This window comes from Pristis pectinata, chromosome 15 (genome assembly GCF_009764475.1).
Source record: "Pristis pectinata isolate sPriPec2 chromosome 15, sPriPec2.1.pri, whole genome shotgun sequence".
In the NCBI taxonomy this organism is placed as follows: Eukaryota; Metazoa; Chordata; class Chondrichthyes; order Rhinopristiformes; family Pristidae; genus Pristis; species Pristis pectinata.
Genome location: NC_067419.1, coordinates 18,325,244 through 18,350,720, shown reverse-complemented (window position 1 = coordinate 18,350,720; position 25,477 = coordinate 18,325,244). Strand labels below are relative to the sequence as shown.

Genomic DNA, 25,477 nt, shown 5'->3' with positions numbered 1-25,477 from the left:
GTTTTAACAATGGGGATATTGAGATCCACCATTCAGGAAAAATCTAAACAAAAATAACTGTGTGTTTATAAAATTTCTTTGATAATGATTTCCTTTGACCAACTACAAAATGTTCGACTTTCATTTGTTACTCTTTTGCAGCATGTAAACAGTAAAATTTTAATCATTTTCTTCAAGTACTTTCTCAGGTAGTACTGCAAAATTATACTTCTGGTTTAGATCTCTCAGTCATGATTCTAAATCAAGACTGATTCTCTTCCACAAATTCCAACAGTGCATTACTGGAGCCATGGCATGGCCCATCTTCAAGCCTTTCCTAACATTTCCACAAGGTCAGCACAGGTGAACCAAACTAATTGAAGAGGTGTTCTATTATTCAAAAACATAATAAGAATACATTTCAGCCACATTAAGACCATTTCACAGCTTTAAAAGGGCATGAGTAATGAAATCCAGTTTAGAAAAGCAAACAAAAGTAACTGTGTAGGACAGGCCGAAGGAACTCAGGTCATAACTGAAACAGTGAATTAAAATGACTGAACTTACTTCATTTCAAGGACTTCCTCAAGATGCTTCCGTCTCTCAGCATGCAGGTTAGTGAGGTGGGCTTCCTTTTCTACGAGGGACTGCTGGGTAGAGGACAGCTTAGCTTTCATCAATTCCAGTTCTTGTTTCACTTTTTCCATAGCTGCCATTAACTCTTCTACCTATAAAGCCAAATACATAAGGTAGATTTGAACAATAATAAAATTTAACCTCAACACCTGCAGCAATATTAAAGCAAACATTGTAACTGTTGAACTACTTACAGTGTAATTAAAATTGCTGAGCTTACTGGACCAAAGATATAAACATTTTTGTATTATTCAACCAGGCAGATTAAGAAGGGTCATGTTCAATTGCTGATGTGTGTTCAATTCCACAGAATCAAACTCATATTAAAAATTGGATAATAAAATAACTGGCATTAGTGCATGTGGATAAAAGAACTCAGCCAGCATTTTCAATCTTCATCATTATTTCAATGACACCTTAAAAATGCTAGGGTGTGGACATCATGCGAGGATAAGATTGTGGTATGGCTAATCTAATAGTTTGCTGACAATAACTCTCAAGGTACATATTTGAAGAACAGAAATATATTTGAGGATACCTTATGCTGATTATTCAGTTTTTCAATCCAAGTATTAGACTGTTAACAATTTCATATTGAAAAGGTCTGCCCACATGCCAAAGACAAACGAGTTGGTAGGCTAGTTGGCCAAATTTAATTAGCCTGAGTAGTAAGGAATAAAATGAGATTAGTATAGGATTAGTTAAATGGGCATCTGATGATCAGAGCAGACTCATTAGGCTGAAGGGTTTGTTCCATGCTGTAGGACTATGATATGCACTTTCCATAAACTTGCTTGAATACAAATTCTTGTATCCACATTTTTATTGGAAAGCCCATATAAAATTCAATTTTCATTAACTGATATTCATTTACATTAAAAAAAATCAAGAGATTTATTTATTGAATTCTACAATTCTGTCACATTTGCCACGAAAAGTGGTGGTCTATCTACATGCTCTCATCAGAATCAATGTTATGAAACAGGACACCACTACAACTAAGTCCTTTCTAATTATGCTTATTAACTACTTATGTGTCCATGAGTTGAAGATGCAACTTTGAACACCATTTCTATAAAGTCTAATTGCCTAGAAGTACCCCGCAACCATTACAGAAGAAAATAGGTTGGAAGAGGAAAGACCTGTTTATCAATATTTGTGTGTGTCAAATTGCCAAGTGGTAGCAATTGTTGGTCTGGCTTAACGCAATAAACAGTTTGCCCCATTTTCTTCCTTTGGTTTCAGTAAGACTCAAGCAGAAAATGGGAGGACAATCCAGTACAGCTAAATCTTGGAATCAGAAGTCAAAAACAGATTTGTCCCCACTAAAGTAAAGATTATACAGCACTCCTATGTGCTCCTTTCAACACTTCAGAACAAATGTACTTATGAAGAGAAGTCACTGTTGTACTAAAGGAAAGATGGGAGCCATATTATCATAGAAATGTATAGCACAGAAATGGACCCTTACGGTCCACCTCATCCAAGCCGACTATGGTGCCAACCTACACTAATCCTATTTGTCCATTTTGGGTTCATATCCCTATATTCCTTTCCTATCTAAGTACCTGTCCAAATGGCTTTTAAATATTGCAATAGTATCTGCCTCCAACACCTGTGATAGAAACTTACTCCTCAGGTCTCCTTTAAATTTCTCTCCTCTCATCTTAAACCTGTGCCCTCGAGTTCTAGACTCCCATGCCAAGGGAAAAAGATTCTGATTATCGATCCCCTTCATAATTTTGTAAATCTCTGTAAAGTCACCCCTCAGTCTCCTGCTTTCCAGTGAAAACAAATCCAGCCTATCCAGTCTCCTCTTATGACTACAACCCTCCATTCTTGGTGAATCTCTTCTGCACATTCACTCTTGCTATCACATTCTTCCTTTAATGTGGTGACCAGAACTGTATACAATAGCCGATGTGCAGTCTAACCAACGTTTTGTACAGCTGCAACATGATGTCCTAACTTTTATACTCAATGCCTTGGCCTATAAAGACAAGCATACCAAATGCCTTTTTCACTACCCTATCCACCTGTGTCACCACTTTCAGGGAGCTATGCACTTGCACTCAAAGGTTCCTCTATACAATAACACTTCCAAGGCTCCTACCATTTACTTTATATGTCCTACCAGAATTTGACTTCCCAAAGTGCATTACCTCACACTTGTCTGCATTAAGTTTTATCTGCCACTGCTCCACCCAACTTTGCAACTGGTCTATGTCCCACTGAATTGTTAGACAACCTTCTTCGTTACCTACGACTCCACCAATATTTGTGTCTGATAACTTATAAATCATTCTACCTATATTCTTATCCAAATCATTTATATACATATCACAAACAACAAAGGTCCCAGAGCTGATCCTGCGATACACCACTTGTTACAACCGAGCTAATGTGTACTGCACATGAACAGAAACTGTTGCATTTAAAGATATTTGGCATGCAATACACCAGCCAATCTTCAGATGGATATAGGGAATCAAAGCCCAAATCTTTCAAATATTTTTATTTACATTTTTAAAATGGGCATTTTGTAAACTAAATTTCGAGAGATCGTACAATCTGGTGTATGCTTGCCAATTATATCCATGCCTAGTAACTTCCAAATCCTGAATTGAAGATTTTGCTAGAGTTGGCTATTTGTTAAAATTACTCGGGGGAGATTTTCAGTCCAAAATCAAAAGCATCTAGGAAATTTGTAAAATCCCAGTCAGTATACAGAAGCCCATAACAATGCAATCATGATGATTTTGTTAAGACACATTTGCATCATCTTTCTGAAAGGACATATTTCACCTAAGAAACTCAAGAGAGGCCGGAGACAAGGGAGATTACAGATGCTAGAATCTAGAACAAAAACAGAACTCTGGAGGAACTCAAGAGGGGTCAAACGACATCTGTGGAGGCAAAAGGTGCAAGTCAGCATTTTGAATCATGACCGCGCATCAGGACTGAGAGGAAACAGGAAAGACTGCATGTATATAGCAGTACATAGGGTAGTTGTTAGAGGCTGGTAGGTGATAGATGGAACCAGATAGAGAAGGGATGATGGTGTAGTGAGAAAGCACATCACATGGCTGTCACGTGACAGTAACGACACTGACCCCCGCTGGTTGGAGGACAGCATTGCTCCTCGGATCGGAAGTGATACCACTGTCAATCAAGGTGCGGCTCCACCCACCCCTCAGGTGTGAGAGTACCTTTTGTCTCTGAACTTGCCTGATCACTGGCTGTGGCAGGCACCTTTGTCCTTGACCCCCAAACCATTGGCCCGTTTAAATCACTCAGTGAGGCTCCACCCAGCCTCCTAGCCCCATAAAAAGGGTTACAGTTCCCTTGCTCTCTCTCTCTCTGACGACCCCAGGAGAAGTGAAACAACGCTGCAGAGATCACTGGTAAGAGTGCATCACCACTTGGTTTGGGAACGTTTCACTCAGATTCCAGGCAGTGTTAGAGCCAATGCTAGTGTGGGTCAAACATTGAAGTATTATATCCTGAAGTTGTACATTGCGTGCTTGTGTGTATCAGCGCGTGTGAGAGAGAGAGAGCGAGAGAGGGAGCGAGAGAGCGAGAGAGAGAGAGAGAGAATATCTTATCCTAGTTGTGATTTCCCCCTCACGTTTGCGGTCTCTTGTGTGTATGTGTGTGAGTGTGTATCTGTTCCCATCCATTCTGTCCCCGCGTTTGCCTTTGTGATTAAACTAGTTTTGATATCCAAAGCTCGTGTCCAGAGTCCTTCATCCTTAAGGCCGAAAAGAACCATTTCACACAACAGATGGGCAGATGGAACCAGGTGGGGTGAGGGATGGGAGGGATGAACAGATGGAGACGAGAACTAGGTGGACAGATGAGTGTATGTAGGAGGAATGCACGGTGGTGTGAGTTACTTGAATTTTCCAGTACTAATAACCATGGGTTGTAAACTACTCCAGCAGAATATGAGATGTTGTTCTCCCGATTTGAGTTTAGCCTCTCCATAACAATGGAGAAGGCCAAGGATTGACAGGTTGGTGTGGGAATGGGAAGGAGAGCTAAAATGACACACAACTGTAAGCTCTAGGTGCTCTGCAAAACGGTCACCTAGTTTATGCTTGGTTTCACCAGTGCCGAGCCGGCCACATCTTGAGCACTGAATGCAGTAGAACAAGTTGGAAGAGGTGCAGGGGAACCTCTGCCTCATCTGGAAGGGCTGTTTAGGTCCCTGGACGATGTTCTGGGAGGAGGAGAAGGGATTGATGTTAAAGCTCATTCAGGTGCAGGGGAAAGTGCCAGGGGATGTGGAGAGATAGGTGCAAAGGGATGAGCAGACCACGGAGCCCAAAGAGAGAGCAAATGCATGGGAAATGGAGGAAATATTTGCAAGGGCTCCATTAACTATGGTAGAGGGGAAGCTATGCTTCTGGAAGGAGGAGGACATTTCCGAAGATCTAGAGAAAAAAAAGCCTCACCTCAAGAACAGATGCAGTAGATACAGAGAAATTGAGTAAAAGGGATGGCATCCTTACAGAAGGCAAGGTGAGTGGAGTGTAGTCAAGGTAGCTGTGGGAGTCAGTGGGTTTATAGAAGATGTGAGTGGCAAGTCTGTCCAAGAGATCAAAAAAAAGGAAGAGAGGTGTCAGAGATGGTCCAGATGAATTTGAGGACAGGGTGGAAAAAGGTGATGAAATTGACGAGTTCTGCATGAGGGCAGGAGTTAGCATTGATACAGTTGTTGATGAGCTGGAGAAAGAACTGGGGAGTTGTGCAGGAACAGGTTTGGAACAAAAACTGTTCACTGTTGGCAACAAAAAGGGCCCATGTAATTGCACATGGCTACACCTTTGATAGAAAGTGGGAGGAATTGAAAGAGAAGTTGCTGAGGGCAAGGACAAGTTCTGCAAAGCAGATGAGTGGGTTGGAGGAGGGGGAACTAGTTAGGTCTTTGTTCAAGAAGAAAATGGAGGGCTCCAAGACCTTCATGGTGGTGGATGAAGGTGCATACAGACTGGGCATCCACGGTAAAGATGAGCTTGTTGGAACCAGAGAATTGGAAGTTATCGAAATGGTGGAGGGCTTGAGAGGTGTCCCGGATGTAAGTGGGAAGGAAATAGACAAGGAGAGACAGGATGGAGCCAGAGTGGGCAGAAGTAATAGGCTTACCAGAATTATGGATCTTAAGTAGGGGATAGAAGTGGGCATTGTGGGACTGGGCCACTATATCAGTGGAGACCATGGAGGGGAGATCTCAGGATGTGATAAGATCTGTAACGGTCTGAGAGATGGTGGCCTGATGAATTTGAGGACAGGGTGGAAAAAGGTGATGAAATTGACGAGTTCTGCATGAGGGCAGGAGTTAGCATTGATACAGTTGTTGATGAGCCGGAGAAAGAACTGGGGAGTTGTGCAGGAACAGGTAAGTGAGATCATGGTCCAGAGGAGGGTATGAGGTGGTAGAGGTCAGTGTGCCAGACTACAGTGGAACTCCCCTTGTCTATGGGTTGGATGACTCAAAAGAGGTTTGGCACAGGTGAAGCTGAGGTTCAGAGAATTTCAATCTTTACATAGCCATGCCTGGGGTTTGATCAGCTAAAACTACTCAATTTCCCAGCGTAAAGATCCAGTTAGATTTTTGTTGTCTGTTAAATCAGAGTTAATCTACCAGCTAGCTTCTGGCTTATTGGGGTGTTGGGAATGTGAAGAAACCCAGTAGACAGTGAGAAATTTACTCTTCTGGTACACTGAGCTCTATTGGTGAGCAATCTTCAATGATGCTCTGGAAGTTGTCATTCTGCTAGATTTAGTTATCAGATTACCAGTTCTGCTGCAGAATAGTGACATGGATTTTAATTGTCAATGGTAAATAGTCTACGATTGAATATTAGTTGTACATTAGATAACCTACTACACCGTTTTCAATAAACTTTAAACAGACAGCACATACCAGAAGCTCCTTTTAATCAACGTGATTAGACGCCAATGATGTGAGTCCATTTCAACCCTGACCACTGCATGGGCGCATTTCATGATTCCCCCAACTAATCGTATCAGACACATAATTCTGGATGTTTCAGCACATGTTCTGCTAGCACTTGCAAACTTTTCTTATCAGAAGTCAGGCTATTAGGCATAGGCACCCTTTTGCCTAACTTACAATTAGTCTTCTGTTGATCTATCAGTCCTCTGCCATAATGCCCAGTATTCTAGCAGAATATTTTAGCCCTTGCAACGGTGGATGGCTTCTGCTACTAGTGATTTAAGTTACAGCATCTAGACTGCTAGAATTGTTCAAATCTTTGAAAAGAATATTATTCAAGTAATAAAGTGCTGTGTTTTTGTTCCAATTTACTGTTTCACAGAGTACAAAGAAGCAGGTTGCCTCCTATGAATTTCCACACAAGGTGTTGCCAGTCTTTGCTATGCCATACATTCATATTAAACACCAAGTAGAAAAAGGTGCTTCTTTGGAAGGGAGGAAATTGGGCGGGGGGGGGGGGGGGGGGGAGAAATACTAAGTAGAAATGTCACTTTGGACAGCTCTCTTAGAGCTGATATAACAGCAACAGAGTAGGATTGCTAGAAACGAATCATCCACTGGTGCTCTAATGAATACTGCATTGCAACAACAGAATGAAATTGTATCAAGGCAGAGACACAAATTTAAATTTTCAAAAAGAGAAAATGCTGGAAAAGCTGCCATTTTTTAATTTTCATTTAAAGTTTCAAAGTTTCTATTTCAATGAGAAGTGATTATAATGTCTATATGATTAAAATTATGCCTAGAGAGCCAATAAGAGCCAGAGAGAAGAAATAATCATTAATTTCATGGTCACATTTATATTACAATGGAACTCATGTTGGCTGCTTGTGCATAATTGAATCATTACACAAGTTGTGTGATTAAATGATATAATGAGGAAATTGATTCTTATTCCAGACATATTTAGAAGTCGTACAATCCTTCCTCTCATATCTATATTATAAACAACAACAGCCAAAATAAGTTGTGGTTTCCCTCCATATTATACAGAAAGAAATCTGGGATTGTGGTTCAGTGGTTTGGTTTGATTGGAAAATCATGAATACAGTTCACTGCACAAATGTGGCAATGTGAAACGAGCACACGAGGTTCTGCATTGAGTGCTACTCAATGTTAGCAGCACATATTGCAGCATTGAAAAGCAAAGGTCTAAGAGGTTGTACTAGTGCATAAGCAAAAATAAATGACTACCAATAATTTCCCCCTAATAAATTAATCAAAAAAAAGATACTTTTGTTATCAAAGTATGTTTGCATAGTAGTTACCAACAAGATCTGTAATTGATAAATTGTGAGGTTTAGTTGGTCTTGCAGCTTTGCAACGAGGCAATGGTGGATATTAGTCACAGTACTCCAAACCTGTCTGGAAGTTAATATTTTACTGTAAAGTCCTCTTTAACTTAACTAGTTGCATTAGAACATTGAACAGTAGATCACATGAACAGGCCCTTTAGCCCACGATGTTGTGCCAAACTGATGATACCTAATCCCTCTGCCTGCACATGGTTCATATCCCTCCATTCTCTGCATATTCATGTGCCTATCTAAGAGCCCCTTAAATTTCAACCCTGGGAAAAGGAAATTGGCTGTCTAATATTTTCTGCAAATAGCAACTTGAACTTTAATTGAAATACCTTCCACAATAAATTGTCCAATTTAGATAATAAAAGCACCACATATTAAAAGAAATCCCCCTCTCCCTCAGGATCTTGCACATCCCAGAAACAAATAATCCCACTCATAATTTTTCTGTCCTGTTATCATACTATTCTCAGTTTGGAGCTGGGTTTAGTCCATAGGAGGCTGTCTCACTGGGACTCTGGAAATGAGCCAAATTGCTGGATACCACTGCTGAAGGCAGGGCCATACCAGCTGTCAATGGGCAGATCTGAATGCTTTTGGCTGTGAAGGTCCTACAGTGCTCAAGATCCTGCAGATCATCTGATAGCAAGCCAGTAGAAAGGGCATGCTCCTAATAGTATGTGACCTGTGGGCACTGATAGCTTGTAAATCATGAGAACTATGGGAATTTCTATAATCTGGGAGTATATGATTGCAGGGTCCATGCAGGGAACCATATGGCTGATTTAAACTTCAATTCCTTTTCAGTCTTTGTTCTCCACCATTTAATGTCTGTTAATGAGATTAAGGCCTAAATTCTGTTCACCTCTTTGAATCTTGCTTCAGCTTTGTGTTCATGAATACTCAAATCCAATTGTTCTTCCATCTATACTAGTGCTTACCATTGTAAAAATATTCTGCTTTTTCTTTTTCAGATTCAGAATGAAAAACCTCACATTATTTTAGAATGTTTGTGAATGTCTGTGATTTAATCAACTGTCAAAATCTTCACAAAGCCTCACCAATTTGCACTCAATTTCAGACACCTAGCCAGTGTGTTAGAGTTAGTCTTTGTGCTTTACAAAGGTCACCGTCAGCCAGCAGCAATCATACTGCAATGCCACTCATGCAGAATATCCTACAGCTAAGTGCAGGTATGTCAGTCTTGAAATCACAAAAACTATTTACTTTCACCTCTGCAATCATGTCTGAATGGTACCCAGCTACTGCTATGGCTTTCAACTTTATTAACTGTGGACCCAACTATTCCAACAGGCCAACCCTGCAATCTCCATAAACATAAATCCAACCAAAACTGCTCTGTCCTTACCTTAACTTGCAGAGTGCCGCATTTACCTGTCATTCATGTGCTTATGTTGCTACATTCTCTTGTCCTAAACACATTCACCTGAAGGTCAATTCCCCAGATTCAAATCTTTTCATGGTCCTCCTATCTCTCCAATGTGCCCCCCCCCATTCCCACCCCCTTTCCCCACCAATAAATATCTGAGTATGATTTGAGCAAAATAATATTGCAAAATGACAGATGGAAACATGGAACAAAGCATTTTGAGTGTAACACCCACACTACTGCTGTTGCACATTTTTCTTCACAGCCAATCCTGCAATCTTTTTGGGGGAACCTGATTTGGCACTAGCAGTTCACACGATGACGTTTCAGTGCACCAAGAAGGAAGTCCAATTTATTTTTTAGTGTCAAAGTGGAACCCTGCAGTAACATCACAAAAATGGTCAAAAACAAGCTTGTAACAGTGCAGGGCTAGTTTACACCCAGAAGGAAGCTTTAAAATATTGTATGCTTAGTTGCTCACACAACTGCATTCAATTCAGCATAACTGCCAACACTGTGTTGCACAGCAATTAGAGAAGGGCACTGAAAGCCACACTTCCCATGACAGCCAGACAGCAGGAAAAAATTTTATGCTCGTCATAGAGGAGAAAAAGACTACAGGGGAATGGGACAGCTTCATTACTTTACAAATAATGAGGGACAAACAACACTTGCTCAGCTAAATAAATGCCATGAGGGAAGTCCTGTGCACCAGGGGAAGCAGAAATTCCAGGGCTCCAATTCAAAGAGCTTGGCAGGAGGCAGTTAGCAGTGCCTCCTCCAGCAGTAAGAACCCCTGTTCAATGGAGCAATTTTGGAAGAAATTTCATCATCCCAGTAGATATATCAAGCCGAGCTGCATATTGCACATACTCTAATAGCAGACCCATCACTACTGAATTTCTACTTCTCTTACAGAGATCAAGCCTCCATAAGTAAGATAATGAAAGGGTCATTCAATATCTAAACCTGATAAAACTGATAGGATGGAACTTACATGCCTGGGAGAGGTTCTCACATGAGTGCAGCACCAACCCTTAAAAGGGCATCCTTGTCCTCATGGGCAGAGGGGCCACAGAGGCGTAAACCATTTTGAGCAGACACTATGTGAGATCAGTCATTTTTGTTCACTGACAATGTTTCATTGTGATTACTATACCCTTTTGATTTGTTCAAGAGTAGAAAGCTCCATGACCATATAATTATTTTGAACATATTTTACAAGAACAACCATCTTCACTTTTATCTTTGCAGGGTATCAGAAGAGGGCAGCCCCCCACTTCCTCTTCACCAAAACACCTCCATTCACAGTACGAGATGCAGGAGGAAAGACTGAAAAGGAAAAGAGGTCAATGTTGACAATGATGGCCGCAGCGCATCACTGCACTTGGCACCCTACAGTACCACCTCAGGGTCTGGCACTGTAAACATTAAGCAAAATAGATTAAAAGGAATCATGCCATGGGGAGTTACATCAGGGACTGGAAGGCTGCAGTTTGACACAAGCATGAGGAAATCTGATGCAGGAGCTGCTGTGTGTGGGTAGTCTATGAATTCCTAATTTCAAAGAAAACTCAGAAGAAGGAGGACCACAATTAGAAAGCTTCCATGACAAAACTGATGCAAAGATACCATTCCTTTCTCTCGGTTTCTCAGTCTCTACCGGATCTTCTCTCAAGAGGAGGCTTTTCACTCTAGGAGTTCTGAAATGTCCTCCTTCAGGAAACATTGCTTCCCCCTGCTGTAGTAGATTAGAGCCCTCACACACACTTCCCGCATGTCTGCTCTCACCAACTCCCCTTTCCCCAGACACAGAGATAGAGTTCCCTGGTCCTCCTCTTTCACCCCAGTAGCCTCTGAATCCAACACATCGTCTTTCGCCACTTCCACCACCAGCCACATTTTCCCCTCTCTCCACCGTTCTGCTTTCCGCAGGGATCACTCTTGCATCACTCCCTGATCCACTCATCCTTCTCACCCACCCCTTGACATCCCCTGCAAATGTAGGAGGAGCAACATTTGTCCCTACATCTCCTCCCTAATTACCATCCAGGGACCTAAACAGCCCTTCCAGGTGAGGCAGAAATTCACGTGCACCTCCTACAACATGGTCTATTACATTGGCAAGATCAAGCTAGACAAGGTGACCATTTTGCAGAGCACCCATGCTCTGTCCGCAATGGCTATTATTTCAACTCCCCTTCCCATTCACACTCCATCCTCTCTGGCCTCGGCCTTTTCTACTGCCATGGAGCCAAATGCAAATTAGAAGTACAGCACCTCATATTCCGCTTGGGTAGCCTACAGTTCAATGGCATGAACATTGACTTTTCCAGTTTCAGGTAACCCACTCTGTGTTCCTTTCCCACTCTCATCCGTCCTCCTAAGTTCTCTCTCCCTTTGTTAACCTTTTCCATCCCTCTCCCAACTTGTTATCTAGACTCATCACCCTCCCCCCACCTGGTTCCATCTGCCTAGCATCCATCCCTTATCTGGTGCTACTGATCACAAACCAGCCTGTCTCTACACTTCCCCTCCCTTACCTGGCTCCATTTGCCTATCTTTTTCTTTTTTTTTCTCTTCTTTCCTTGTTTCCACCTATCACTCACCAACCTCCGTCTCTACGCTCCCCTACCCCCACCCGGCTCCATCTGTCTATCATCCTCCTCCATCTGGTTCCATCCATCGCCTACCAACCCCCATCTCACTTCTTTATAGCGCCTATCTTCCCTCTACACTCTCAGTCCTGATGCAGTGTCTTGAAACATTATCCATTCCTTTGCTGCCTTAGATGCTGCTCGTCCTGCTGAGTTCTTCCAGCAGTTTATTTTTTGCTCCAGCTACACTAAAAGGTGGTTAGATCAATTGTCAGGCCTGCCTATCTGTATGTAGGAAATGGCATGGTACCTGGAGAAGTCCTCTTTAATGCTTTTGCAGGAGGTTATGTGGAGCTAGGAAACCATGATCTCCATTCTGGCAACTGTGCATACTTCTTGCACAAGGCCTTGACAACATTCCCTCCCACAGCACCTACCAGTTCAGGTGATAGCTGTTGTGAAGGCACAGATTGGACATTCTAATTCTATATAGTCTCACCCTGATTAAGATGGAAGTTCTTCAGGAACAGTGATGTACCATCCAATTGCAGCTTGGTCCTTTCTGAGTAAAGAGATGCCACTAGTGATCAAAATGCTGTCCTTGTTGAGCAGTCAGATGCCATTTCTGGGAAAACTGCTATTCTCAGGTGGTGAAACCTACGAGCAGCTTCTAATTTTACAGGATCAGAAATGCCGCACTTGAGAAATGACATCCTGTCCATAAGCAGATATTCTCCTGCATAGGCAACGATATGGCATGTGTGAGCAAATCGCTCTACACAATCCAGTTCCTGGGCCTCATTCTTATATATATGAATAAAGTATGTACTCATTCAAAATTGCCTTTGATGTGTTATTTAAGTAGTCTATCAAGCAGAGCTGGGACTATGTCTTAACAAAAGAAATACAGCAAGGTAGAAAAGGAGCAATAGACCTTTTGATTCTCCAAGCCTGTACTGCCATTTAATACAAACATAGCTGATAATCTACTCCATACATATTCTCACTCTCTCCCCCTATACCTCTTGCTGCCTTCTGTGTTTAAAAAAAACTATCTTTTAATGTATTCGATGACTTGTCTTCATAGGCTCACCACTCTCTGAATGAAGAAATAACTTCTCATCTCAGATCTGAATATCCAACCAGGTAAACTGAGACTGTAGCCTCTGGTTTTAGAGCCCACCACCCGCCCTTCCAATACAGACTGCTGGGGAGGGGGGGGGGTGCACATCCCCCCTGCATCCAGCCTGTCAAATCTGCCAGAATTTTGAATGTTTCAATGAAATTTCCCTTTATTTTTCTAAGCTCTAGTGAATACATGTCTAGTTAACTGAATCATACAAGTTTCACCATTCTGAGAATCAATTTAGTGAACCTTTTGAGGCACTCCCCCAATGGGAAGTATATCTTTTCTCAGGTAAGGAGACCAGAGGGGACATCAGCATGATAATGGGAAACAATGAGAGAGCATGTTCATTATGCCCCTTTCTCACCCTGTATTTTTAAAATGTCTTGCTAAAACTCAGTCCTTGAGCTCATTATCACTTGATCTGTCTTAACCTATCTCCAAATAGGCTTTTGTCTTGCACCTTATTTCTTCCCCCAACTAAAACTGTGAACCCTCCAACTCACCCCGGTCCCAAGGAAGGGTCACAGACTTGAATCATTGACTGGTTTCTCTTCCCACAGATACTGCTTGACTGGTTGAGTTCTTCTAGCATTTCTATTTTTCTTTCCAATTCCAACATCTGCAGTTTTGTTTTCCTATACTGTAAATAGCTGGGACTCCAAACACTGATCCCTGTTGTACGTCACTACGCACCCACTTGCCACTCTGAGAAAGATCTATTTATTCGTACTATGTGTCCTGTCTGTCAATCAATTTGACTGCTCGTATATCATCCCCAATTTCTTGCACTTTAAATTTGGCACACTAACCTCTTATGTAGGACTTTATCAAAGGCCTGCAATAATCCAAACACACCACAGGCACTGATTCTCCCTTATCTATCAATCAGTTATCCTTAAAAAATTCAGTCGGTTTTAGGCAAGGGAAAAAATATTTCCCTTTTATTCCCTTCTCCCATGCTTTGTGTAATACCACTGCTTTTTTTTAAATATGTCCTGTCATCACATCCTTTATGATAGACTAGCATTTTCCCTACTACTGATGTTAGTTAAGTGGTCTGTAGTTCCCCATTTTCTTCCTCCTTTTTTAAAATCATGTTATGGAACCATTCCATAATTCATAAATTTTGGAAGTTGAGTACCACTTGTATCCATTATTTCCATGGCAAACTCTTAATACAGATAGTCAGGCCCTGGAGATTTATTGGCTTTTAGTTCCCTTAACTTTTCCAGTACTCTTTTCTTCTGTCACTACATTAATTACCTTTAATTCCTCCTTCTCATTGGACTCTTGGTTTCCCAGCATTTCTGGAAAATTACTTGTGTCCTCTTCCATGAAGATGGAACCAAAATATTTGTTTAATCGCTCTGCCATTTCTTAGTTCTCTATTATAAATTCTCCTATTTGTGACTGTAAAGGACCTGTATGTGCCTTTGCTATTTTCTTCCTAAACATACTTGTAGAAGCTTTTGGTGTCTCTTCCAAATTTTCCTCGTGGTCTATTTTTGCTCTCTTACTCACTCTTGCTGAATCTTAATACACACCCTATTCGTAGGCTTGCCATTTTCTGCAACTTTAATGTGGCTTCTCTTTGGATCCACTGATTACGTGCCATTCTTGCATCCAGATCGAGGGCAATTACTCACCCAGTGATAGGTCTGCACAATACACAATTTCTCACAAAGAAATCAATTAATCAACTTGACCCAAATAAGATATAGTGATAATTAGCATCACATTAACCTGGAACATGCATTTTACACAAATTCAACCCGTAACACAGAACCATGGGAGGCAGGAGATACGAGGAGGAGGAAAATATTGTTCTCTATTTGTTACTTGTTCTGAGAAATGAAAGTGGGGAATTCATCAAATGGAGGAATACTAAACAACAGCAATATATTTCCACACTGACACTCAGCACAATATCATATTAATACTTCAAACATTAAGGCACTCTCTGATTTCAGGGTAGCAAGCAGGGGTGGGAATGGACAGAAAGGAGGTTACATCTGAACTGAAGACATTAAGAACTGATTCACAGTTGGAGAGGGCATCAAACTGTACAAAAGTCAGATTTACACATGCAGATATTTCAATTTTCCTTTCTTCAGGTTGCTCATTTGTTCAACTTCTTCAGATATGCATTTTACTTCTTGGATCAATGGATAAGGGAGCTGTAAGCACTATTTTTCTAATATTCAAAATTACTGGTCAAAGCCCCACTCCAAGGCTCAAACATTTAATCTAGGACAGCCTTTCAATATTGTACTGTGGTAGTATCTTCCACATGAGACATCAGAGTAAAGGCCTATCTGCTTATTAAGATGGTTGTAAAAGATACATGGCATGAATTAAGAAAAGCATTAGGTCAGAACTTCCTGGAATTGCTGAGATTTCCCTGCCAAATTGCTGTATTTAATCCCACTAAGTGTCAGCAAGTTAAGGATTGTGTGTGCTAATGTGGAGGGCCTCAACCCGTTGGCTGAACTCCACAACCTTGCGGCTGAACTCCAGTGTTGGACTCCATGTGGAGACCAGTGGCAAAGCACAAACTTGTCAACTTCCCAGCATTTATAGAGGAATCTGTTTGCTCAATCTATTTCAGGTTAAACCTCGCACAGAAAAGGAAAGCACATTTATTTGAATGGAGAGGAACAGCTGTGATGAAAAGTAATTTACATTACTTTAATTGAATTTGTTTTATTGTTTAGAAGTGTTTGCGTTTTTTTATATATACTTTTCAATAACTTTTGAAATGTTTAAACAATTTAATGTTTAATACTTTGAATGATTCAAAACCATTCAAACCCCATCCAAGCCTTTTCAGTCTTTTTTGGGTACGACTTATGAAGCAGTCTGCTGTGGTGCAGGGTCTCAACATTTTGAATTGGGACTTGCATTAGCAGCAAGTCAGCAGTGGGGGATCCACAAAAGGAAATTATGAATATTTTCCAAAGGTCTGTCCGGTGTTGTAAGATGCTCTTATCTTGCAAAATACACAATATAAATACCATGCTTACTTTTCACCAATCTTCACCAAGGTTCTGAAACACTGGCAACTTTTAAAAGCTCCAACCTCAATCTGGTTCTTTTGTTTTCCCGATAAAGATATCCTAAAGTGATATCTTTACATGGTGGATGAAGGTCAAAGGTGAGCCACGCTTCCCATCTCCTTTTAAAAGTCTGGTGGAAAACTAGTTGCATGTGAAACTCCTGCTTGCTAAGAGACTAACCATTTCATATTCTCAGTGTCAGGCATTTTCATTTTATGTCACTTGCCTCTGATGCTGCACCCATTTAGAAACAAAAATGTAATGTGGATTGTGATAATTCTTGCAATTACTTGGGTTTTTAAGCATACTTGAGTAACAAATGAGCAGAGCACTCTAAAGTGCTCCAGATACAAGAAGAATGGAAATCAGACAAAACTATGATTTTTTTTTGTGCAGGTTAAATTAAAACATGGAACATTGAGAATGAGCTAGAATAAAAAAAATGCTTCCCATACCTTGAACCATTTAAAGCCAAAGTTGTTGCATTCATGCAAACTTTCAATAATTTGCTTCGCACAGGCATTGTGTAGCATAATAGAAGAGAAAGAAGCATGCAAAGTATTTACTAGATCAGAAAGAAGCACTTAAATCCAATAATAACTGCAAATTCCATTATTCTGCAACTATTTACATTTACATCATGCATTTAATCATCTGTTACTCACATTTTACAAACATATTTGGATAGCTCACGCCTATAAGGGTATGTAGGCTCCAGCCAGAAATGTAGAATCCGGAGTACATTTTAAAACAGTGTTATAAATTTTTAAGAACAATATTCTTGTCATTAATTAAATTCAGTAAAATTCTGAAAAGTCAGAAGATATCAGAAATCCTTAAAAATATTTTATTACCCAACCTTTATTTTAAAATTAACTGTTTTGCTCCATTCCTTATCACTTAACATTTGATGAAAATTACTTTTATCAATTCTTAATGCCACCATTGTGTTAACCAGTGGACTGTTCACAAGTCCACTCCACAATGGCCTTAGAGATGAGATTCAATCATGTTCTCATACTTCTTAACATGTTTCATTTACCAGCCAGAAAAGCATCTGGTTTACAATGCTCCAATTATGTCCCATCATGTCTCCACACTCCGTGATATAACAGAAGACTTTCATTTTATTACAGCATTTAATAGATAGGAAAGGTATAGAGTGGTACATGTCTAATGTAGGCAAATGGAATTAGCATAGATAGGTATCATAGTTGCCATAGATGAGATTGGCCGAAAGGGCCCTTTCCTGTGCTGTACCACTCTATGAAAGTGTCAAACATGAGTTCCTCAATGCTATTTGAAACTAGTCCATCTGTTATCTTAGGGATATTTGCAGTGTCCTCCACCATGAGAACTGATGCAAATTATTGGTTTAACATATCTGCCATTTCCTTGTTTCCTGTTATTAATTCCCCAGTCTCATCCTCCAGGGATCTCACAATTACCTGAGTTATCCTCTTCCTTTTTATATATTCATAACAACTCTGACCATTTGTTTTGTTATTATTTGCAACTTCTCTCAATCAATTTTCTCCTTACTTATTGCCCTCTGGATCTCACCACCTGTGTCTTCTGCAGTCACACCATCTTATTCCTGACCATTCATTAAAATAGAGATAGTTAATCTGCCAGATTACCCAGATAACTCTGCCCCCTCCCGGATACATTGCATTGTTTTAACTTCAGACCCTAGCTCATTGACCCTGCCCCAAAGTTCCTCAAGCACCGAGCACTCACTGCAGATATGGTCACTATTAGCCACAATGGGGTCCACTAGCTTCCATATGTTGTAACTACAAAACATTGCATGCCCAACCATCTCTATTCTATTTAATTAGCTGGATTAATTAGTTTGGATTGAATTTCACTATTTTAAAATGTGGACTGCTTTGTTTAATCCCTTAGCCAATCAGAAGAGACTGGTGAAAAAATACCCACCAATCTCCTTCTGTTGTCCTGTGATGGCACTGACAACCAGAAAAATGGTGGCCAGGTTTGAGATTCCTTTGCTATTTTAAACAAAACTCTGCTGTCTTGGGCCTCTCTCTTCTTTTAAGCTTCTCTCGCTGCTGACTTATTCTTTCACTCCGAATCACTTCTTTCTTGTTTTCTTTTCAACATTTCTTTTGACTTTTTCTCTTTTCTCCTTGCTCCATCTCACCTCATTTTCTCCTTGTCTTTCTCCCTTTTTCTAGTGTCCTTTCTCTTACTTCTCTGGCTCATTTTCTTTCCTTTCTCTTTGGTCATACAGTTTTTTTGGGCGAGATATGTTGAGATTATAAATGTGTGGTATGGATGAGATAACTAAGAGTTCAAAGTCTGTGGTGGAAGACAGTTAACTTGCAGATAGGTCTAAGTCACTTGAAGCTGACTTGTTTGGAGACAAGTGTAAAGAACGATCTGGTTTTGCAAACAAGTTCACTCTCCTAAGCATCCCTGCTACATTATGAGAGAACACTGGGTCTTTTTTGTTGTCCTGAATAATCAAAGTCATGTTCTTTTTTAATCAGAGTAAATCCTTCTGCCTTTGCAGTAATTGAATTGCAGCCACTGTAGTGCTGGAGAATTTCCCATGGGAAACTTAATATCAGGAAGGCATGGAGAATCAGCTATTAGCCAGTATTAATCCAGAAGTTCACCAGGAGTAGGTGGTGGCCTTGTTGATAAGTATACCAGATCTATAAACTTAAGTTTAGGCATTCATTTTTCCACACCTTTCAACAAAGCTTGCCCTTTCTATGATTTTCCCCCCCCCCCCCCAGGAGATTTGTAAAGAATCATTGTATTTAGCATGTGGCATATACCTTGAACAAAGTAGAAATTAGTTTGACTGAAGTTAATTGTTTATATTTTATATTCTAAAAATACAAATAGAAAATCAAAATCAGTTGAGCCCTTTTAGAATTTGTTCATGTATTCTGACTAGGACTGTCAATTTATGTTCAAAGGGATGAACACACTATTATATTCAATAATTGAAAAAAAATGCCATTAAGGTGAAGCTAACTAAGAGAAGAATATACATGTATATAGATAGGGTCAGGTAACAGAGTCACAGAAGAGTATCAGATGGAGCCTAACCAGCAGGATAGATCAGCCCATGACAAATGGAACAAGGTAGGCAAGATCAGCTAAAACCAAGTCAACAAAAAAAAGTACACAGTAACTAGGAATTGTATGAGCTTGTCCTCATGAAATTGCCCAACCTCACAGCATCACAGCATTTGTTGAGCATTGTTTTATTCTGACATCAATAAACATTCTAAGTGAAATGAAATTTATGGAAAGTTGGATTAATAATATCACTAGTGTCAACAAACTTTCCACATCCGGTGGCAACAATAATAAAAATTTGAATGGTCATAAAAGTGGGCTCACATTTTTTTTAATTGGATTCCTGTTCCATTATTGATGCCTTTCCAAATATTGTTACAAATTAGATGAAATGCAGGGAGAAATTTTAAGATGTTATTTCTGGTGAAGGACCAGGGAAGAGAACTCTGAATCAAGAGGTAGCTTTACATTATGGAGCTTCTAGTTCATTGCATTGAATACAGCACTTTTGTGAGGGCCATGAAGTAACTCCAGATATTTTTCAATTTTCACACCATGATCCCTTATGTCTCATAAATCCCTGCAGCAACCAACACAAAGCACTGAAGGTATCAGAACTGAAAATGTACAAATCTGAGCGGAAGGATAATAAAAAATCCTGCTGAAAAAATTAAGTATGAATACCCATTTGATACAAATGGATGTTATAAAAATCCTGCAGGTGGGTGCACAGCATATGCTAATGGTTTAGTACTTGAATTTGAAGTTTCTATTTTATTTATCAACAAGTTATAGGTATTTGTGAAGGATCCTGGTTTGAACCAACTTTTTAAGCTTTGTTCTGAATATGCTTGGATCACTTCTATTTAATGCACTGAGAATTCTCATTACTATTCATTCCACCCCTGCTCCTTTCTCAAGGGATCCAGCAACATTCTCCACTACTCCCTTGAAATTGTCCATGGTGGAATACACTTGCATGGATGCTGGAGGCCCTATGGCACTTCATCCAGGTGATCTTTTTAAGGTTCTTACTGCTGATTCCATCCTCACAATATTCCATTGGTTGCCAGAATTCTAATGTATTTCTTATTTGTAACCCAACAATTCTGAGATCAATCATAATCCAACCGAATTCCCTTATCTCGGTAAAGTGCAGTCTATGAATCCAGTACTTTTCCAGATACAAATGGCTCATCTGCATGTTCAGAATCAGATGTACCACATTATTTGTACTATAAATTACAATATTACAATATCCCTTTTGCAACCCTCATTATACCACCAACAGCATGGAACCCAGGACATAACCCTCCTCATAACCATAAAATTTCCAACACAAACCTCATTGTCACACAAAATCCATGAAATACTCTTCTTCCCAAACCAAAAATCTACATTACAACTCGAGAGCAATGAAACCAGAATGCACCCCTTCCTATAACCACAAAGCCCAATGGCCAAGAAAGCTCACCAGTGCCTCGACTTCCTCAGGAAGCTAAAGAAGTTCGGTTCGTCCCCTTTGACTTTCACCAACTTTTACAGATGCACCATAGAGAGCATCCTATCTGGATGTATCGTGGCTTGGTACAGCAACTGCTCTGCCCAGGACCGCAAGAAACTGCAGAGAGTTGTGCACACAGCCCAGCACATCACGGACACCAGCCTCCCCTCCTTGGACTCTGTCTTTACCTCTTGTTGTCTTGGTGAAGCAGCCAGCATAATCAAAGACCCCACCCACCCGGGACATTCTCTCTTCTCTCCTCTTCCATCAGGTAGAAGATACTGGAGCCTGAGGGCACATACCACTAGACTTAAGGACAGCTTCTACCCCACTGTGATAAGACTATTGAATGGTTCCCTTATACAATGAGATGGATTATGACCTCACAATCTACCTGACCTTGCACCCTATTGCTCTGCACTTTCTCAGTAGCTGTGACACTTTACTCTGTACTGTTATTGTTTTTACCTGTACTACATCAATGCACTTTGTACTAACTCAATGTAACTGCACTGTGTAATGAATTGACCTGTACGATTGGTTTGTAAGACAAGCTTTTCACTGTACCTCGGTACAAGTGACAATAATAAACCAATACCAAATAACTTAACATTCAAAACACAAAGCCTACCACATTATCCTCTGCAAAATTACAGCACAGCCACTCAAGCTTATAGATATCCATCATATAATAATTTCTAGACAACTGTGACATCCACAAACAATGCTCAAGATCAGCATGAAGTGACAAGAATGATAGTGATGCCAGAACCATATGATGGTACCACTGCATCAGAAATCTCAACTATTTCCATAAATTTGTATACAAAATACATTCTTCATGGAACAACAACATTCACTGCATAACCAACAGTGCAATGCACTATATTAACAAAACATTATCCGTCTCCTGCCTCTCAAGTAGAGACAACAGCGTTAACTCTTTCTTTTCTCTTATCACAATCCCTACAAAGCTTCTTAGGTTGATACAGAAAGCTTCACTCACATAACCTCTCAAAAAAAAGACTTTACTCTGAATGCACTGCAGAAAATATTCTTTTATGGTGTTCAGTATAACACCCAATAAGCAATCAGATAGAAATTTGAAGAATCAATGTCTGCCGAATTGACTAAATTCAAAATTAAATTTCTCCATGATTCAGATGCCGAAATGCAATTGCAATCAAATGAATAAATCCAAAGTACTCTGGAATAAAGTTACACACATTTCCAATCAAACTGCATTGCAGACTTCCACTTTGAATTCCATCAGTTAACCAACTTGTAAATCACACAGTATCAAGATACAACATTGTAATGTCCTCAGTTAACCCAAACATAATGCTAATTAACATAGTATTAACCAAACATAATGCAAAGCTTGGCTAGATGAACCAATTATCTTGATCAGGAAGCTGATATAAAATGAACAAATAGATTATACTAACATTAAAGTTCATGTGATAACAAATATAACACAGAAAAATGTTGCTTAAAGGTGAACTAAAATGAATATTTCAAGAAAAATACTGACTCTAGTAACAATTCTCATACTTTACCTTAAGTAGTTTTACTTTCTACCTTCTTAGGTAACAAAGTAGATTTTCCTTTGGCCCGTGTCTGGGAAATTACATTTCCAAGTACAGGTAGAGAAATAAAAAGGGCAGGAGCTCATGAAATCAGGTTGCTGCCCACTCTGCACCTGACCAAAATTTGAGTATTTTCTGTGCAATATAACAAGAATTACATCTTAAAGTGAAATCAATTGGTCTAAAAACTCAAATATTGGCCTCTATTATTTAAACTTAACATGTGGTATAGAGAACCACCAATGCCAAATGGATAAAATGAGAAACTGTGCATCTGCTGCTGGCAGCACATACTACAAACCTGTTTCTCAGAATCATTCCTTGCAGCTTCTTCTTGTGCTAAGACCATCTCACGTTCTGCTGTAATCTGTACACTCTCCCGCAAAGCCTCCTCTAATTCCTCAATCCGGTCGTCTTTTTGTCGTAAAGTATCCTGCAGGAACAGGAAAAAAAAATGCAGTGACGATTTTGTTACACATCTTTTTTTAATATAGATCATCAATCTGCAATTCAGATCTACACTGGAGGCAAAGAGTTGCCAACATTTCCTATTTATCACAATGTTTTCCCCATTTTCTGATAAAATAACAAGTACAACTACTTTTTATTTCAGCCTTACTTAAATAATCATAATTTACTAAATACGCAAGTAGGTTTACAGACTTTTGCCTTGATACTAAATCTCACGTGGTTTATTTAAAACTTCAATGTAGTTTTAAGAAATTAACATGTATTAGGTGGTGGAAACAAGGCAGAAATGTGTACTCCACACTGGATGCATTTTGTATTTAACCTATAATTAGGTTACACTGAAGACACTAAACTGGTTTCAGTATTTCTAGACGAGTACGGTAACAAATAGACTGAATTTTCATAAGCCATGCCCATGCTACAAGATGTAGCCGACTGGATTAAAAACAAATTCACAAATTAGTAAAAGATTACACTAACACAAAAAAGCTGACACCTCAAAAAGCAATCAATTAAAATCAAGGAATAACATAGAAAGGGGAGTTAACACATTATAACTTAAATTATTGGCAAAATCATCACTTGTTCCCTGCATTCCAGGAAAAAATATGGGACAGGTGATACAGGCAGGGCTTGCGTTTACAATATTTTTTAATACCAGTGGAATTTCCTATTGATCTTGCATGACAATGCATGTCAACCAGGAAAAACCTTAAGCACTCCATAATTAATATCGGATAGCAAGGGACTCAGTGGTTGAAATATGTGGTGCCACTGGTTCATTAATAGCTGCTGACAACCCTTAAAGGTATGCTTCAGCTGAAAGAAAAAGAAGAGCCAAATGAAGGTCAAGAATTGCTCCTTTCAGTGACGCTACTTTGAAGGTCCTGGTGCTTCGGAGAAGGGCCCCTCATTTTGAAGGTGAGTTCCACCTTGTCAGAGATACCAGGTTCAGAACAAGGGAGGAGACAACAGAGAGAATACGCATTATCTCATTTATAGTTAGAATTTATAAACAGTTGATGATATCTTTTGGGTTCAAAATAAATAAAACTGCAAATCCTGGAAATACGGAAAAAACAAATACCACCTGACCATTTGATCATTTTCAGCAGTTTATTTAAATTTCAAACATGTTGACTTACAATGCACATTAATTGTATTTCACTACACATTTGGTCAACCAGAGTGTGCAGCGCATTTTGCAACGCTCTTGTTGTTTCTAAGCTCTGTTGATTATAGGGCCCATTAAATTTGCAAACAACAGGCATAAAACACATGGTAGGCACACTGAGCGTGAATGCTTCATAGCTATACTCACAGAAACTTGCTTGAGCACTAGACAATTCCCTACTAACATCTTCCACACACATTGCTCTTTGCAGCATGTTCCTTTTATTATTTGATGAATTATTGGAGAGGGTAGTGAGAGCAGTGTCACTGGTATTGTGTATATGGACTTAATAGTATTTGATCAAGTATCAGATATTGGATTAATTAGTAAAATGTATATTTAAGGATTTATAAAGTCAGTGACAGCATGATATGAAACTGAAATAAAACAAAACCCTGAAAAATTAAGCAGGTCAGGTAATATCTGTGGAAAAAGAAACAGAGTTAACATTTCAGGTCGAAGACTCCTTGTTGGAACTGATTTTTCAGATTTCCAGCAACTGGAGCCTTTTGTATTTCACTTGGGTATGAAACTGCCCAACATATTTTGGTAGGAAAAATGAAATGAGGCAATGATACAAATGTTACAATTGTACCATGTTTCTCGCTCGAGCCCTGCTGAATGAACTTTAAACGATTTCCTGCTTATTCTGGTTTTGCTTCAAACCTCCAGCAATACAGAGTTGCCACAAAGCACTGTTCAATTCATTGCCATAAAGCACTGTTAGCAGTGGCTGTACCAGGAAAAACATGTCCATATGTGACCTAACCAGGATTCTTAATGACGCTACTGCATCCTGCAAGTAAAAAGTTAAGATTTCAAAAATACACTTCTTGAACAAAGAGGACCATCAGTGCATTTCCAGGATCCACAATCAAACCAAGTCACAGTCATTCACCATAGTTTCCATCAATTAAGAGCTCAACACTTGCCAATCTTACTATCATCACTCACACTTGCATTCCTGCTTGCTGCACCTCCCCAGTCACACCACCACACCTTTATTTTATGAATTACTTTCAGGTAGTTTCTGGTTCTGGGTGTATCCAATCAGACTCGAAGATCATTAACTATGCTCCCATATTCAGAGGCAAAATAAAAATCTTCTTCAAACAATTCCAAAGACATACAGGTTAGTAAGTTAACATGGGTGTAATTGGGCGGCATGGACTATTTAGGCCAGAAAGGCCTGTTACCATGCTGTATAAATAAAGTTTTAAAGTTTTAACAACTATATAAAATTTTAATCAAATTAAGAACGGACCTCAATTCTGCAGAAAGAAACATTTTGCCTGCAACCTAATACTTTAATTCCAGTGTCATAAGTAAACTAATCATTTCACAAATTACAAATCTAATGGCTCTACTGTATGCAAAAAGAGTAGCAATGAGTTCAAAAAGAAACTGTTCATCTTTAGCAAAATAAAACTTAACTGTCCCTTTAAACTAAAGTTATACATTACAAATATTGAAAATCCAACTCCTTTTTGATTAACTAGAAATTATACAAATATTACTCTTGTAGTTTACTATGTCCTTTTCCTTAATCCGATCTTCAAAAAAATAACA

General features: G+C 39.5%; 1 protein-coding gene across 1 annotated transcript in view; it reads right to left on the bottom strand.

The window, feature by feature from the left end:
- The window catches only part of LOC127578210 (ELKS/Rab6-interacting/CAST family member 1-like), a 593,610-nt gene that overhangs the window by 331,360 nt on the left and 236,773 nt on the right, over positions 1–25,477 (bottom strand). Inside the window, exons 14-15 of the mRNA XM_052029938.1 lie at positions 22,565–22,696; positions 547–707 (exon numbers count right to left, since the gene is read on the bottom strand). Coding sequence (XP_051885898.1) covers positions 547–707; positions 22,565–22,696 — 293 coding nt within the window. The remainder of the gene's footprint in view (positions 1–546; positions 708–22,564; positions 22,697–25,477) is intronic.